The sequence below is a fragment of the Phascolarctos cinereus genome, unplaced genomic scaffold (genome assembly GCF_003287225.1).
Source record: "Phascolarctos cinereus isolate Bilbo 61053 unplaced genomic scaffold, phaCin_HiC Scaffold_2;HRSCAF=192, whole genome shotgun sequence".
In the NCBI taxonomy this organism is placed as follows: Eukaryota; Metazoa; Chordata; class Mammalia; order Diprotodontia; family Phascolarctidae; genus Phascolarctos; species Phascolarctos cinereus.
This window is the reverse complement of record NW_027555625.1, coordinates 103,875,777-103,893,411: the sequence shown is the minus strand read 5'-3', so window position 1 is coordinate 103,893,411 and position 17,635 is coordinate 103,875,777. Positions and strand designations below refer to the sequence as shown.

Below are 17,635 nucleotides of genomic sequence, written 5' to 3'. Positions count from 1 at the left end.
GAACAGGTCAGAGGAAAATGAGAAAAGGTCTTCCTGGAACCTCCCCCAGAAAGGCCAAAGGAAGCAAATAAATGTGAGATCACTGACAGTCTAGGGGAGGATTTTGGCAAACCAAAAAGAGAATAACTTTTCTTATGTAAGGGAAGTAGTGAGTAGTCCATGTTCTGAAGGAGAAAAGATGGCTTATGGAACAGAAATATAGAAAAGAACCAGAAAATAAATCATAGGGACCCATACCTGAAAATAAGAGTAGGATTCAGATTCTGGAAAAGATTAAAGATTCATTCCATCAGTCCTGGAATTACCATTATCCTAAATTTACTGTCAGCAAGAAAATTGAGTAGCTTATTTTAACATATACTTCAAATAGTAAGGAAAAAGAGCTGGGTATGAAGTGTTCCAGTGAGCTGTTTTAGCCAATCTCATCAGTGGCTAACATTGAATCTGTGAACAGTATTCTTTAAGTGCATTTCTCTGCTTTTGTGAATCTGTTTTGTATTTCCAATAATTTCTTAAGAGTTCCTTTTGAAAGAACTCTTGCCTTATCTAAAATGATCTAAGAATCTTAGAATTTTCCTACCCCTTACCTCCAATGCCATTCTCACGGTAATGACAGATCATGGGCACCTGCTGGTCAAGTATTGTCATTGCATTAGCTCTGCAACATTTCTTCACTTCAAGGACAGTCAGTAAATTGTGGGTAGATAAGTGTGAGAATGTAGAAGGGGAAAGAGGTAGGACCCACGTATAGATAAAGGTCCCTTTTCATCTCAGCTAGATGCTGTAGGCCATATTAATAAAGATATGCACAAGTTAATGAGAGAAAAATCCAAGAAAAGAGCCAGTTCTACATGGCCATAGATTTTTTTTTTTTAGTGAGGCATTTGGGGTTAAGTGACTTGCCCAAGGTCACACAGCTAGTACAGGTCAAGTGATTGGTCTGAGGCTGGATTTGAACTCAGGTCCTCCTGACTTCAGGGCTGGTGCTCTATCCACATAGATTTCTATACGCAAATGTATACATGGTGGATGTAATAAGCAAGAGGAAATAGAGAGGCTAATGCAAGGAAAGGAAGTTGACCGTATCAGCTGTGTCAGTGAGACTTGACAAGATGAGACTCATGACTAAATACTACTCTTGAAAGATTTACCATATTCAGAAGAAACAGTGTAGATTAAGCCTTGATGGAGGGACTGGATAGCATAGTATATTAAGAAGCTATACTTATATGAAGAAATTCGAGAACCAGAGAGCATTTGGGTTAAGATAACAAAGACAGAAACAAGCTATGTTGATAGTGAAATATACTACAGGTAACCTAGACAGAGAAGAAGTATCTGAGAGTTTGGAAAACAGATCATAAAGACTGTCATAGAAGCCAGTATTAAAGTGTAAGGGGACTTCATTTAACTGGATATAGGCTGGCATGTACTCTCCTTCAAAAATAGAGGTGCTTATAATATCTTGATAGGCTTTCATGATAATATCCTTCAAAAGGTAGAGGAAACAACAAGAGAAAAGTATTCTAGGTCTTAATCTCATCAGAAAGTAGAAGTTGGTTATATATTAGAAATGATGAGAATCTTTAGAGGAAATGACTATTCAAATGTAACAATATTTATGAAGTTCTTAGCACAGTGCCTGGCATTTAGTAGGTGCTATGTAAATGCTTATTCCCTTCCCTGTATTCCGTCTTATAATTTGTAATAGAGATAAAAAGAGGGGCATAGTCTGACTTTTACTCTGTATTTTGGAAGAACAAATTTTAGAGTTGAGAGAAGTTGAATATGATCCAGTGGCTTAAAAGTAAGTCCCAACAGATAGGAAGTTCTCAAGAGTGTTAATACATTTGAAAAGGCAGGTGACTATGTGAAACTTTAAAAAAACTTAAAAGTTTTGTTGTACTTTGTTTTTATATTAGTAATTTACCTTTAATCACCTTTCCTCCCTACTCCCTGCCATGAAATACTCAAGCAAAACCTAGAGACACAATGGCCAAATGAACGTCAGATTGCAAAGTTGGTAATTGCATTTGAGAGGAGGCTAGTGTGTTTCCTCATCATTCTTGTACTAAGATTGGTCATTACAATTAATCAGAGCTAAACTGAATTTTAGTGTTTTCATTTAGATTATTTTAGTCATTATTTATATTTTTCACTTGGTTCAGCTTCACTCCATACCAATTCATACAAGTTTTCCCAAGTTTGTATAAGTTCCTCACATTTTATTACAAATTTCATTACCGTAACCTGTGATATTTGTTCAGTATTTCCTAGCTGATAAGCATCCACTTTGTTTCTAGGATTTGTTTTGTTTGCAACCACAAAATTTGCTGATACTAGTATTTTGGTATTTATGGGACCTTTCACGAATAAAATTTTGAAGACAAAGGGAAGTGAGGGAAAGAAGAGAGACCTGTGTGAAATGTACAAGGAATTCATCAACTGACTTAGATTTTAAAGAGAGCAAAAGAAAAAAGAAAGACACTCAACAGGATGATTTAAAAAATTATCCTTTTAGAGTAGTGTCTCCTAATAAGCTGAGGATAATGAGAAAAACTAAGGACAGCAAAAAAGGGGTTATATTTTTTTTAAGCTACATTATAGAGAAGAGGGGGACTGCTCAAGGTTGATGGGACAGTGATAAAACACAGGCATGAGAGAAAGTATTCTCTTCAGCTCTTTGCTTCTCTTTGCCTTGCTAAGGAGAACGATTTTTGGACTGGAAGGGACAGAACAAAAATAGCAAGTATGTAGTTGAAGCCCAAGATAAATACTGATAAAAGAAGAGCTCCTTTTTGCCCTTGATAAATTTAGAACATCAGGCCTAGCCTCCATCCTAAGATACTAAAAGAAATTAGAGATATTATGTCAGTGATGATTATGAAGAACATATAGAGGTATCCATAGGTTTAGAGAAAAGCAGATATCCCTATTTTTAAAAAAAATGGAGGAGTGGAATGGAGTCTGCAAAGGCCACCGAACTTCATTTCTTGTAAAAATTCTAGAAAGTGTTGTTAATGGGTCTGGATGATCAACATGTTGTTCCTCCTTCATTTTTGAAGAGGACCAACAATATCACAGGTGAGATGACTTCATATGAATTGGATTTAAGTGAGGCAGAGTTTCACAAAGTGGTCAGCCTCACTTTGTGAGTCTTCCTGACTCATCTAAGTCCGATGGGAAAACAAAATTCAAGACAACTGGTGATGGCTGGGATGCAGTGGTTGACTTTGGCATCTTTGATTCCCAACCGAATTCTTAATTCTAAGCACTTTAAAACTGTTAGATCAAGGACATTCTGCAAATAATAGTTTGCTTAGATTTTTAGCAAAACATTTAATGAACTTTTATATGCCATTCTTGTGATAGATGATGAAGAAATATGGGCTAGATAATACAACATATAATTCATAATTGGTAGAATGATATGTTCTGCTTAATTCTAGAAAGGAGAATTAGGAGCAGTGGGTGGAAATTGTGAGGAGAAAATTTAGGCTTGATGGAAAGAAAAACTTACTAGATTTCCCCATAGAGTGCTATGGTACAGGAAAATTTCTTAATTTCTAAAATGGCAGAGTTGGACTAGATTATCCCTAAGATTCTTTTTAGCTATTAATCTTTGATCTAAAAGGCTAGATGACCTTTTTTCCCGTCAGAATATCAAACTAAATCACCTCTGAGGGCCCTTCCAGCTCTACAGTACATGTCTATGTATGTATCAGTTACCTTTTATACATGGGACTTTTGTTTGTTTTAGGTTTTTTGCCCAGTTCTTGGGATTAATATTGTTATGGGGAACTCCTTAGGGTGTCAATTTCCTCTAGTTATACAGATCTAATGTTGATCTGTATGCAACTTTAAATCTTAAGAGATTTGACTTTGGGGCAATTAATGATTTGCCCAAGGTCACACACTTAATGTGTTACAAGCAGGACTTGAACTACATTGCAATGCCTTAAGTAGCTGAAGACTGTATCTGTGGAGGGAGTTTCCACTGTCATTACACAGATAAAATTATAGGATCAAATATCCTCATGTCCTTCTATCCACCCCTCCCCCCTCACACAGAAAGATATCTTTAATAATAAAATAACATTGTAAAAATCTAATTTAGAAAAGTCTGTGATATCTCTTCCTGTACTGTTTCAAAGGACCAGGATAAGTAAAACTACCCTTTTCTCTCTCCAGTTTTCATGGTGGTGAGAAAATTTAAAATGCCAGTCTTCTCATTTATTTCCTGTTTGACTTGTAAACTGAGAAAGTAATGTTCCAATGAAGTAGAAACAGTATTTGCAAGAGTGCCACGAAGCAGTTAAAAGCAAACTGCCTTGCATGCTCAATAGTTCACTGTACTTCATCTTCCTGAGTATTCAGGATAAATCCAATAGAGGATTCCCCATTCTGGTTTGGAATATTCTTTGTATCAACCTGGCATTCTTTTCCTTGGCAGTGACTGCTTTTTTCCAAACCCTATGTAGTATTGAAGCTTGCAAAGGTCAGGGTGAGGGAGTGGATTATGTGTAGCTACATGCTATTAAAAGAGTGTTGATACTATGTATTTTATACCCTGGAAGAGTAGGAAGCTCTGGGCAGAGGGGAGGGAGAAAGTGGCGTAAGTAAGTACAGTTACTCTTAAGAGTAATAAAAAAGGGTACACAGAAAGGCTTAGGTCCAAAATAATCTTCCTACACATTCAACCAATTTGGGATTTATCTGTGTTAAGGAGTTTCTTTTGGATTGAGGAGAGTTACTACCTATTCATTGTTCATTCATACCTTAGTGTCTTTTGCTTTGCTGTGTTTATAGATAGCCTCAGTAAATGTGCTATCATTGGCCATATGCCTTTTACGTGACCCTTTTCCCCAATTCCTTTATTTTCATATTATGGATACTGGTAACCTCTAGAATCTATTTCCTACATATGCTGTTGAAATTACAGAAATTAATTTCTCTTTCTCTAACTTTAATAGGATGTTGCTAATTAAAATATTTTCATGTAGAAATGTTTTGGTTTTTTTAAGTTTTGTCTAGGGAGTTTATTAGTACAAGAAATTCTGAGTAAGAAACTCCCTCCACCAGTACAGATCAGTAACTATTCTGGAAGCTGTATAGTCTTAAAGAATCACGTAAGGCACTGAGTAGTCACTGAACGGAGACTACACAACCACTGTTTGTCAGAGGTGGAACTTGAACCTGAGGTCTTCCTGACTGGAGATCAGATCTCTTATTTAGAAAGTTTGGATGGTTTTCTGAAGGTTTGTTGCCCTTAGGGGGTTAAGGGGAGGTTGTAATGTTTTTTATAATAATACATATCCAAGCAGAGACTGTCTGCTTCTTGGTAATGTTTGGTAATAATGCTACCTTGTTGTTTGTAACTAGTGCTCAAATTAGAGATATGCAAGGCAGGTAGATGCCTAGGCTACAACAAACAGGGAGGCCCAAGGCCACTTTTTAACATTCTTTTTTTTATAAAAAATGTATGTTTTTAATGCCAAAAAATTAATAATAATAGCAAACATTTATATAGTTCTTTAATGTTTACGAAGCACTTTGTATAATTTATCTCATTTGGTCCTCACAATAACATTGTAAAATAGATGCTACTATTATCTCCATTTTACAGATGAGGAAACTGAGGTTCACAGAGGTTAGGTGACTATTGTCACACGGCTAATAAGTGTCTGAGGCAGGATTTGAACTCAGGTCTTCCTGACTCAGCCCATCACTGTGTTTCCTAAACCACCTCTTGGGAGCTGTAGAATTCTGCTGTAGGTAGCATTAAGGTATTTCTTTTGTGATAAATTAGGCCATATGTGCTAGTGTGAATGATGCTTTAAAACATCATTCAGTTAACATTCCAGGAATATAGTTTTCAAAGTTCAATGATATAAAATTTTTCAAAGGATTTTTGCATTTGCTGTAATGATCCTCACAACAATCCTTTGGGGGTTAAGTAGGCAGATTGCAATTTACTGATGTTTGAAGGCTTATATATTTTTTGTTAATAGTAGAGAAGCTATTTTAACTTCCTTATCAGGACGGTTATGATAATTGCTAATTAGGTAAACTGTTGAACAAAGTTTTTGGTTTCAGGGGATTTTTTTTTTTTACATTTTACATAAGATCATAAGGTTTAGAACTGGAAGGGACATTGTAGATAATCTAGTTCCACCTCCTCAGTGTATAGGTTAGGAACCTGAGGCTCATCCAGGTGAAGAAACTTGCCCAAAGTCACAAGTATTGTGTGGAAGAGCCAGGATTCAAATTCATTCATGTCTTCTAATTACAAATCCTGTGCTCTTCTCACTAGACTGCATTTCAGTATTTTTTCTGTTTATCATTAGGATTTTTTAAAATGAAATTTTAGGTAATGGAATTTTAAGGATATGAACTAGACCTGTGATTCCTTTTGTGTAAAGAAGTCCCAGATAAGAAAACTCCTTTTGTGAGTGCAGGTTAAGTTCTCTGAGACTTAGAATCTTAAAAAGTTTCTTAGAACACTGAGAGGTTAAGTATAGCTAGTTTGCATCAGAGATGTGCCTTGAATTCAAGTATTTCTTTTCCTACCTCTCTAACCATTATGCCCAGCTGCCTCTCAATGGAATTTTTACCATGTTAAATTATTTTGCTCATTTTGTTAATGGTGTGCATAGTAACTTAAAGGTTCTAAACTTTTTAAAAAATCTCTTTTGGTTTTAAATCTAGTATAAATGTGAACATTTTTAGAGGAAACTTGATAGGTGACCCAGTTAAGTTAGACTGTTTGGAGAGAATGTAAAGATATATCCGAAATGAGGAGCAAAAAACATGGATGAAAACTGGAAAAGATCTTTCAGTATTTCTGAATAAAATTTTTCTTCACCAGTACTGGATCCACTTGCATTTCAGGATGAGTATTACTGTTCCCTATGTGCTATATGATACTGAACTAGCACTAAAGAAAATAAGGTGAGAAGAGCAATTGCTCTAGACCTTAATATACACAGAGGAGTAAGTGCTGAAAAGAACACAGTTTTTGAAGGATCATTTCTCATCTTACATAAGAGGAAATGCATTTCAAACACTTTTGAGGGGGAAACAGTCCTAAGAAAGGAGATGGAGAGAATATCAGTAAATACTAATCCACTTGTTAAGTGGGCTTCAAGATTTCATCTCTTTGAAGTCTACAAGAATAATATAAATGTTATCAAAAGCACAGTGAAGATATGAGAATTGAATGGGCAATTTTGCAAATTATATTCCACAGCATATTGCTTTTTTATATTATATGACAAAATTAACTCAAAGGTACAGAGAACCAGTAGATAGGGCATGTCAAACATGGCAACTAGATTCAAAACTGAAACTCTTGAAGCATTACAAGAGATTTTTGAAAGAGAATTGCCATCTAGTTCAGTGAATATTACTTACAATATAATTTCAGTTACTATTACAGCTGATGATGCTAAAGTAAAGTTGAAAAAATAACTACTCTAATTCATGGAGTTAAAGCACAGGTTGCAAAAGTAAAGACTGCACTATCCCAAATGTAAATTTAATACCTCTGTGTTCATTACAGTTTTATTCTTGTCTGGAAAGAGACTGAAGTGACTAGATAGTTCATTGCAGATGTTATTAAAAATTCATATGTTAGAGGCGGAGCCAAGATAGCAAGAGGAATTACAGTGAACTCTTCCCCCCCCTTCCACAAAATTCCTCCAAACAGTTCTCAGCAATGCACCAGACGGAATCCTACTAGGTAAATCAAGAAAAAGTCACAGTAAGTCAGTTTTCCAGCCCAGATTAGCAGAAAGAGATGGAAAGATTTGTGGACACTGGGGACATGGGGTGACCAGAAGCAGAGAGCTCTCCAGAGCTGGGAGAAGCTGTATACCAGGGCAAAAGGAGGTCCCAGACCCATACTGGGGCAAACAGGTGCCAACTGGCAGCTTTGTCATCCATTACCCAGTCCTGGTTCACAGATCCAGGGCAAACTGAGGAAGGAACCTCCTCTCAGGAGTAGCATTCTGGGTTAAGAAGAGGTCATGAGTCAGAGATGATCTGGGTGCTCTTTATCTAGTAGGGAGGAAGTTCAGAAGCAAGTAGCATTGGTGTGGCTCAGATTCTAGGAGCAGAGTGGGGGTTAGCACTTACAGCTTATAGCCTAGTTTGAAACTTGCAGGATAACAAGGGCAAGAATCCTAGACTAAAGGAAAGCTTGCAGTTGTGTAACTTCAAATGAACAGAGCTTTCCAGCTGGCTGATAGTGGCTGAGTCCAGCAGCAGTTTGCTGTTGCTTAGACCCAAGCCCATGTCAGGAACTTGGAGAACTTACACCAGGAGGCCAATGAACAAACTTTGCCTTGGATCAGACCATTCAGGAGCACTAAAAGTTTGCAGGTGCTCAGCCCGAATTGTGCCTGAGAGCCTGAAATAGCACAATATTCAATACCCCCCAGAAAGCAGTAGTAGGACCATTCCCTCCAGAAGTACATAGCATAGCCTTAATATCAAGTCTAAAGTCAGAAAGTAATGTAGAAGAATGAGCAATGAAAAAGAATCCTACCAGGAAAAAGCTGTTATGGTGAAAGGGACACTCAAGACACAAATTCAGAAAAATGAGTCCTAAACATCTATGCGTGAAGCCTCAAGGAAAAATACAGCTTAGGCCCAAAATCAACTAGAATTTCTACACAGAGATGAAACAGGTTTTTAAAAAATTTTAAACATTTGAAGAAATGAATTGAGAATAATAGAAAATGGGGGGAAAAAAGCAATGGAAGAAGGAATTGGAAAGATAATTAACAGCTTAGCACAAGAAGTATAAAGCTTTGCCCAAGCATCAGACTCCATGAAAATTAGAATGACTCAAGCAGCAGCCAGTGATTCCATGATACAGCAAGATATATTAACAATAAAGTCAAAAGACTGAAAAAAGAAGAAGAAGAAGAAGAAGAAGAAAACGTAAAGTATCTCACAGCAGAAAGAAATAACCTGAAAAACAGATCAAGAATTACTGGACTACCTGAAAGCCATGACCAGAAAAGGAGCCTAGACATATTTCAAGAAATCTTCAAAACTGCCCAGATGTCTTAGACTCATAATGCAACATATCTACCAGTTACCTCCTGAAAGAAACCCCAAAATGAAAACTCCCGTTTTGGTCTCAAATATAGAGCTTCCAAGTCAAAGAAAATACTGCAAGCAGTTAGAAAGAATTCAAGTACCAGGGAGCTTCAGTCAAGATCCTGCACATTTTAGCAGCTACCTCTATAGAGGAGCAGAATGTGACATTACAGAAGGCAAAGGATATATAGGTTTGCAGCCAAAGCTTAACTTACTCAGCAAAACTGAGTATAATGCTGTAGAGGGGAAATGGACCTTTAAGGATTTCCAAGCATTCCTGATGAAAAGACCAGAGCTGTGTAGAATTGTATAGAACTTTTGAAGTTCGAGCATAGGTGTTAAGTGGAACATAAAAAGCTAAACAAATAAATAGTGATAAAGAAGTAAATAAGGATACACTACTTAACAATCTAATATGGGTGGAGGGAGAGAGAGAACAAATTTTTTTTTTATTTATTTTTTATTTTTAACATGTTTTTAAAACTTTGGGTTACAAATTTTCTCCCTTCCTCCCCTCCCCACCCACCCTCATTGAAAAGGCAAGCATCTCGATACAGGTTACAGATGTGTAGTCATGCAAAACACTTCCATAGTAGTCCTGTTGTGAAAAACTAAGTATATTTCCCTTCATCCTATCCTACCCCCCCATTTATTCTATTCTCTCTTTTGACCCTGTCCCTCCTCAGAAGCATTGGCTTTTGATTGTCCCCTCTCCCAGTCTGCCCTCCCCTCTATCAACCCCCCTGCTCTCTTGTCCCCTTCCCCTCTTATTTTCCTGTAGGGTGAGATAGATTTCCATACCCCATTGTATGTTTTTCCCTCCTTAAGCCAAATCCTGTGAGAATAAGTTTCACTCATTCCCTCTCACCATCCCCCATTTCCCCTCCACTGTAAAAGCCTTTTCTTGTCTGTTTCATGTGAGATAATTCTACTTCTCCCTTTCTCCTCCCAGTATAATCCTTTCTCATCCCTTAATTTTATTTTCCAGATATCACCCCTTCATCTTCAACTCACTCTGTACCCTGTATCTATGTATACATACATATAATTTTTTTCCCTCCCACTACCCTAATACTGACAAAGGACTCATGAGTTACAAATAGCATCTTTCCATGCAGGAGTGTAAACAGTTCAACCTTTATAAGTTCCTTATGATTTCTCTTTCCTGTTTACCTCTTCCGTGTTTCACTTGAGTCTTCTATTTGAAAGTCAAATTTTCTATTCAGCTCTGGTCTTTTCCTCAGGAGTGCTTGAAAGTCCTCTATTTCATTGAATGACCACTTTTTACCCTGAAGGATTATACTCAGTTTTGCTGGGTAGGTGATTCTTGGTTGTAGTCCTATCTCCTTTGCCCTCCGGAATATTATAACAAATTTTTATTGATTCAAAAAATGAAATTTATTAAAGAAAGTAGGTTAAGGGGCAGCTGGGTGGCACAGTGGATAGAGCTCTGGCCTTGGAGTCAGGAGGACCTGAATTCAAATGTGACTTCAGGCACTTAGTAGCTGGGTAACCCTGGGCAAGTCACTTAACCCTTATTGCCTCACCAAAAAGCCAAAAAAAAAAAAAAGGAAGTTAATAGATAATGAAAATGCATGTGTGTGCCTTTCTTCTTTTTTTTGGTTGGGCAATGGGGTTAAGTGACTTGCCCAGGGTCACACAGCTAGTAAGTGTTACATGTCTGAGGTTGGATTTGAACTCAGGTCCTTCTGAATCCAGGGCCAGTGCTCTGTCCACTGAGCCACCTAGCTGCCCCGTATGTGTGTGCATTTCTTAAGGAAAGCTTATCTAGATTCTATATTGTGATCTCATTTGCCTTTACCGATAGAACATTTTAGATACTTTTACATTTACTATATTAGCTTTTAAAGATGTATGATGCCAGCATTTACTGTAAATGAAGAATTTGACCTAGCTGAGGTTAATATTAAAGAGAAAAGTCATGGGAACATTAGAACACATGATTGCCACATCTATACTTGCCACTTCTATACTTGTTACTTTATTCATGACCCTACAAAAGAAAAGAAACACCTAGAAATTAAAACATTAATAGTTATAAGGGGAAAAGAAGGCAAACTTTTCTGACTAGAGCTAAACTTCAGCACCATATATGATTTGGGCAGGTAACTCAAGAAAATGAAACAAACATTGGAGAGGGCATTGGCTTTGAAGTCCGAGGATCATGATTTAAATCTCACCCATAGTGCCTGCTATCTTTATGACCTGAGACAAGTCAGTTAACTTTACTGTATCTTAATTTCCTCAACTGTAAAATGAAGGACTTGGGCTAGATGCCCTCTGAGGTGCCATCTAACATTAGATCGGATCCTAAGAAACCGAATGAAGTGATTGAGTGTGAAACCAAAACAAATAACCAGCATGTATTTTCCAAAACTAGTTTGTAAAACTTGTGTTCGTTAATGTTTTCTAATCTTTTATGCAAAACAAGCAAGCTACTCTTTGAAGAGGCCCCTATATAAGTATGAACCATTTGTAAAAGTTGACCCTGGGAGCAGCTAGGTGGCGCAGTGGATAGAACCCCAGCCCTGAAGTCAGGAGGATCTGAGTTCAAATTTGGCCTCAGACCAAACACTTGATACTTACTAGCTGTGTGACCCTGGGCAAGTCACTTAACCCCAGTTGCCTAAAAATTAAAAAAAAAAAAGCTGACCCTGTCACATCCTCAAAGGAAAGTTCCCTTATGATTCTGGAAGCCAAGGGATACTTGAGGGAAGAGGGAAGATGTGATGAGCTATCCTTAAATCTGCTACTTATAAACCACTAGGAATAACTTGACCTGCCATGTTCAGACCTGGCTTTAGTAATAAAGTAGGTAGCTCTTTATCCAGATAATATAAGTAATATCTTTAGACAAATGCAGTTTCAGTCTTATCTATATTGAATGGTTTTCTGACTACAGGTCTCCCCAAATATTAGGAGAGATTATACTTTAAAACATGGTTTAAGATTCCTCCCTTACTCTGACACTTAATAGGTGACATGAGAAAGTCACTGTCTGTGAGCCTCGTCTCTACTTTTTGGTTTGGTTTTTTTTTTTTTTGGTCTTTATTTCTTAAAACATTGGGTTTAGCAGTAAATTATCTCATAAGCTTGTGATGATCAAATAAAATGTATGTAAAATACTTTATGATTTTTTTTTATGTAAATGTCAGCTGCAATTATTATTTTAGTACCTTACCAAGAATTAGTGGCTAGTCCACTAAGTGGGAGAAGAAGATACAGGTTGGTTGGCCTTAAGTGAGGAAGGGAGATGGCTGGAGAAAAATGACAAAATCAGCCTGTTGCATAATTTTTCTACTTTTCTGCCACCTATCAAGGATTTTAAAAAAAACCATTATAGCATGTGTTGTTTTAGAAAGTTGTTTATTTGATATAGAATTATTTATTTTTGTTCTAAAGTAATTTTAATATTCAAAGAATGATGCAATATAGATTAATCTTAGAAATTGTGCATGAAGAAAATGATATGTTAATTACATATGCCTGAATGGATAACTTGAATGTTTTCAGTGTTCTGCTTATTATTTCTTACCATTTAATGTATACCAATTTTTCTTGAAACTACATTTAATTTTTCATTATATCTTGAGTAATTTCTTTAACATGCATTACTTGAGTACATTTTCATCTGAAATTTTAAGAAAAAAATCTTTGTTTTTAAACAGGATACATTAATTGTTTGGTCAGAAGCTGAAAACTATGACCTGGCTCTGAGTTTTCAGGAGAAGGCTGGCTGTGATGAGATCTGGGAAAAAATTTGCCAGGTATGGTTCTTTTATTATAAACGATCATAATGGTTTTACAATGAGCCTTGTTATAGAGAGGTTTTGATTTTGTTTTTTTAGATGTAAATAAACATTTTAAAACTTGTGGTGGGATAAAATTTAATGAATAGCATAAAGTGTTAATAATATTCTATTCTGTGTACTTGACAGTCAATATGGAAATTCTTTTTCATCATTTGCAGTTAAGAGACAGCATGATGCAGCAGATAGAGAATTAGTCTTGGTGTCAGAAAGAATTGGGTTTAAGTGCACATACTAGGCAAGTCATTTAATCTTTCAGTAGTCCAGGTAACCCTACAATACTGTAATTTTCAGAGAAGGTGCTAACCAGCATTGGTAGAGGAAGTTCATCATTGGGAGCTACCTTCACACGTAATAAAAAAGTCACAGAACTGGTTAAAAAGAACGACAGTAAATTTTCATGCTCAGAATCCCAGCAGATAGTTATTCTACCTCTATATTGTTTTGTTTGGTTGTCTTATCAGCTCTTATAGATTCAATTATCATATTTATTTGGATAAGTCTCAAATCTGTTTATTCAGCCCTAACCTCTTCAATTCCAGTCTCATCTCCAATTTTCTATAGGACTTCTTCAAATTCAAAATTTTCATTTCATCATGTCTAAAACTGAACTAATTATATTTCCCTGTCTACTCCTCCCCTCTTCCCAGCTTTTCTGTTGTCAAAGGTAGATCTTCCCATTTACAAAGGCTGGCAAACTGGGTGTCATCCTCAGCTCCTCACTTTCATTCACCTCCCCCCCAATAATCAATTAGTTGTCAAGTCCTGTCAATTCTACCTTTGGTACATTTGTCTTCTACTCCCCCTTTTCTCCTCTGTAACAGCTAGCACCCTGGTACAGGTCCTCAGCACCTCACGTCTGTATTATTGCAATAGTTTTCTGCCTCCAGCTTCTTTCTGCTTCAGTCTGTCTTGCACTCGACTGTCAAATTTATCTTCCTGTAGTGGAAATATGACCATGTCTCCTTCCTATTCAATAAACACTCCCTGTTACCTCGAAGATAAATATAAAGTTCTCTCTTTTGCTTTGAAAGCCATTTGTAATCTGGCCTCTTCCAACCTTTCCAGTCTTCTTACAGCTTACGCCACTCCATGTATGCTGATCCACTGACACTGGCCTTCTGGCTGTTTGTCCCTTGTACAAGATCCTCATGTCCCAACTCTGGGCATTTTCACTATCTTCTATGCTTGGAACTCCCTTCTTCCTCACCTCCTTCTTTCTGTCTTTCTTTCTTTCTTTTTTAATTTTTGTTTGTTTGTTTGTGTTGGCTAGGCAGTGGGGGTTAAGTTGACTTGCCCAGGGTCACTCAGCTAGTAAGTGTTATGTGTCTGAGGCCGGATTTGAACTCAGGTCCTCCTGAATTCAGGGCCAGTGCTCTATCCACTGTGCCATGTAGCTGCCCCAACATCCTTCTTTCAGATGCAACTCTAGCACTGTCTTGTACCTGAAGTCTTTTCTTCTTCTAGTGCCCTTCTATCTAACTACTTTCCATCAATCACAGAGAATTTATTAAATACTTATTATATATTAGATTCTGTGCTAAATATTAGTGATGCAAATTCAAAGAATGAAATAATTCTTTCTCCCGAAGAGCTTACATCTTAATAGGGAAAAAAATATAGGGTATTTGTCTTGTATTTATTTTTATTTCTTTTTTTATCTTGTATTTATTTTGTATATATTTATATTATGTATAAATTGTCTCCTCCAGTAGGATGTAAGCTCCTTCAGAGTAAAGATTTTCTTGTCGTTTTATCACTTGTACCTAGCACAGTGCCTGATATGTAGAGTGTTGTAAAAATCTTGGTGCTTTTTTTTCCTTTTCTGAGACAATTGGGGATTAAACGACTTGCCCAGGACCACATAGCTAGTAAGTATCAAGTGTCTGAGGCTGGATTTGAACTCACTTCCTCTTGACTCCAAAGCTGGTGCTCTGTGCCATCTAAGCTGCCCCACTTAGTGCATTTTTAAACTACTAAAGCCTTAACACTTCACTAAAACTTTGGGAACATTCTGTATAGATGGTACTAAATCGGTGTTCATTGATTTGAAATTATGACACTGAAATTCCTTGCAATTAAATTAAGGCTATTAAAGTTTTAATAAGTGCACTTTATTGTACTCTCTGAAAATGGGAACTTCATGTATGACATATGTAATTACTCAGGCAGTTTTTCTAAGGTAATACAACTGGTAATGACAAAGCCAAGACTAGAACCTAGGTCTCAGTGCAGTACAGAACAATTTCTTGCACTACGGTTATTCTCTTGTCAGTCTTCTTGGGGGGGAAAAAGATGTTGGCTTATCTGTTTAACCTTAAGGTTCTGATCTTGTGGGGTAGAGAAGATCCACAGATGGATTTCATGGGGTCTGTGTACTTGAGGGGGAAAAGAATTACATCTTTTTTTTTAACTAACCTCTAAAGTTTAGAATTTCTTTTAATTATTAATGTGTGCAATAAACATTCTGAGAAATGGTCCATAGCCTTCACCAGACTGCCCAAGTGGCTCATAATATAAGTGAGGTTTAAGAACTCTTACTTGAGCCCCTTAGTTGTTCCCCAGCTAGAAGAAGAATCTGGGGCAATGCTGGGTGTCCTGCTACAGTGATGTGTTTTCTTGGCTTCTCCACTAGCAGTATGGGCAACCGTAGGATCATAGATGTTGGAACTGGAGAGGCCCAGTGGATGTCTAATCCAATCCCCTCATTTTAGAGATGAAGATACTTTGGCCCAGGGAGTTACGTGACTTGCCCAAAGCCACACAGGGAGTAAGCAACAAGAGGAGGAGTTTGAACCCAGGTCCTCTAAGTGTAGAGTATCTGCTGTACTGATTCAAGAATTGTTATAGTAAAAGGCCACCCTGTTCCTCTGGAAGTTTATTTGAGTGACAAGTCCTGGTTCAGTTAGTTTTTCTTAAAGCTTTTTTCAATTTCTATCTCTGGTGTTATCAGTAATATCTTAACTACTAATTGCAGTGGTCTTTTCTCATTCCTTATCTGAAGCTTTTGATACTGTTGACCATTTCCTCCTTCTACACTCGCTTTCCCTGGGCTTCTTTAATAACCTTTATGACCTTTACATATTGCTTTGTTGAGTCGCCCTCTTGAGCCCACCTATTAAATGTAGGTTTTCCCCAGTGTTCAGCCTGAACCCTCTTTTCTGCCTCTAAATTTTTTTTCCCCTTCTAAATTTTCTTTCTTGGTGATTTCATCAGCTCTGAGGATTCAGTTATTATCTCTGTGTAGGTGATTTACACCTCTGTATATCCATTGCTATCCCTCTCTTGATCCAGTTCCATACTGCCAACTGTCTACTGAACATCTCTTACTTGGATGTGCCATAAATATCTCCAACTCAACATGTGCAAAATAGAACTTGTGTATTTTCCTAAAGCCAACTCTTCTCCAGACTTCCCCAATTCTGTTGATGGCACCAAATCATTTGTCTAAGTTTCCAACCTTGGAGTCAGTCTCGACCCATCCTCCCTCACAGTTGCCAAGTCCTGTCTAGCCTACTTTCACACCAGCCCACTTCTCTCTACTCACAAAACCTCTACCCTGTAGTTGGAGGAAAAAAATTATATGTATGTATGTATGTATGTATAGATAGAGAGAGGGCACAGGGTGAGTTGAAGATTAAGTGGTCATATCTGGAGAATAAAATTAAGGGAAGAGAGAGGATTATACTCGGAGAAGAAGAAAGGGAGAGGTAGAATGGGGTAAATTATCTCACAAAAAAAACCAGAAAAGTCTCTTACAGTGGAGGGGAAGTGGGGGAAGGTGAGAGGGAATGAGTGAATCTTATTCTCATAGGATTTGGCTTACGGAGGGAATAACATACATATTCAATTGGGTGTGGAAATCTGTCTTACCACACAGGAAGATAGGGGGAGAAGGGGACAAGACAGCAGGAGGATGATAGAGAGGAGGGCAGATTGGGAAAGGGGGTAATCAGAAGTAAATACTTCTGAGGAGGGACAGAGTCAAAAGAAAAAATAGAATAAGTGGGAGGGCAAGATAGGATTAAGGGAAATAGAGTTAGTGTTTCACAACATGTCTGCTATGGAAGTGTTTTGCATAACTGCCATCTATACAGAATGTTCCCAAAGTTTTAGTGAAGTGTTAAGGCTTTAGTAGTTTAAAAATGCACTAAGTGGGGCAGCTTAGATGGCACAGTGGATAGAGCACCAGCTTTGGAGTCAAGAGGAAGTGAGTTCAAATCCAGCCTCAGACACTTGATACTTACTAGCTATGTGATCCTGGGCAAGTCGCTTAATCCCCAATTGTCTCAGAAAAGGAAAAAAAAGCACCAAGATTTTTACAACACTCTACATATCAGGCACTGTGCTAGGTACAAGTGATAAAATGACAAGAAAATCTTTACTCTGAAGGAGCTTACATCCTACTGGAGAAGACAATTTATACATAATATAAATATATACAAAATGTATAACCTATGTTGAGTTGCTTGCCTTTTCAATGAGGGTGGGTGGGGAGGGAGGAAGGGAGAAAATTTGAAACCTAAAGTTTTAAAAACATACGTTTAAAAAAAAATACTGGGAAATAAGAAATACAGGAAATGGGGTACAGAAATCTATCCTGCCCTATAGGAAAATAGAAGGGGAAGGGGATAAGAGAAGTGGGGAGAGATAGAAAAGAGGACAGACTAGGGGAAGGGATATTCAGAATGTATGCC

The 17,635-nt window shown here is 37.3% G+C and overlaps 1 protein-coding gene across 5 annotated transcripts in view; it reads left to right on the top strand.

Annotated features, from left to right (window-relative positions):
* PPP4R3B (protein phosphatase 4 regulatory subunit 3B) overlaps positions 1–17,635 on the top strand; it is an 82,945-nt gene that overhangs the window by 10,654 nt on the left and 54,656 nt on the right. For all 5 annotated transcript variants that reach the window (XM_078149525.1, XM_078149524.1, XM_020996219.2 and 2 more), the window contains one exon: positions 12,798–12,896. In XM_078149525.1, the coding sequence (XP_078005651.1) occupies positions 12,798–12,896 (99 nt within the window). The remainder of the gene's footprint in view (positions 1–12,797; positions 12,897–17,635) is intronic.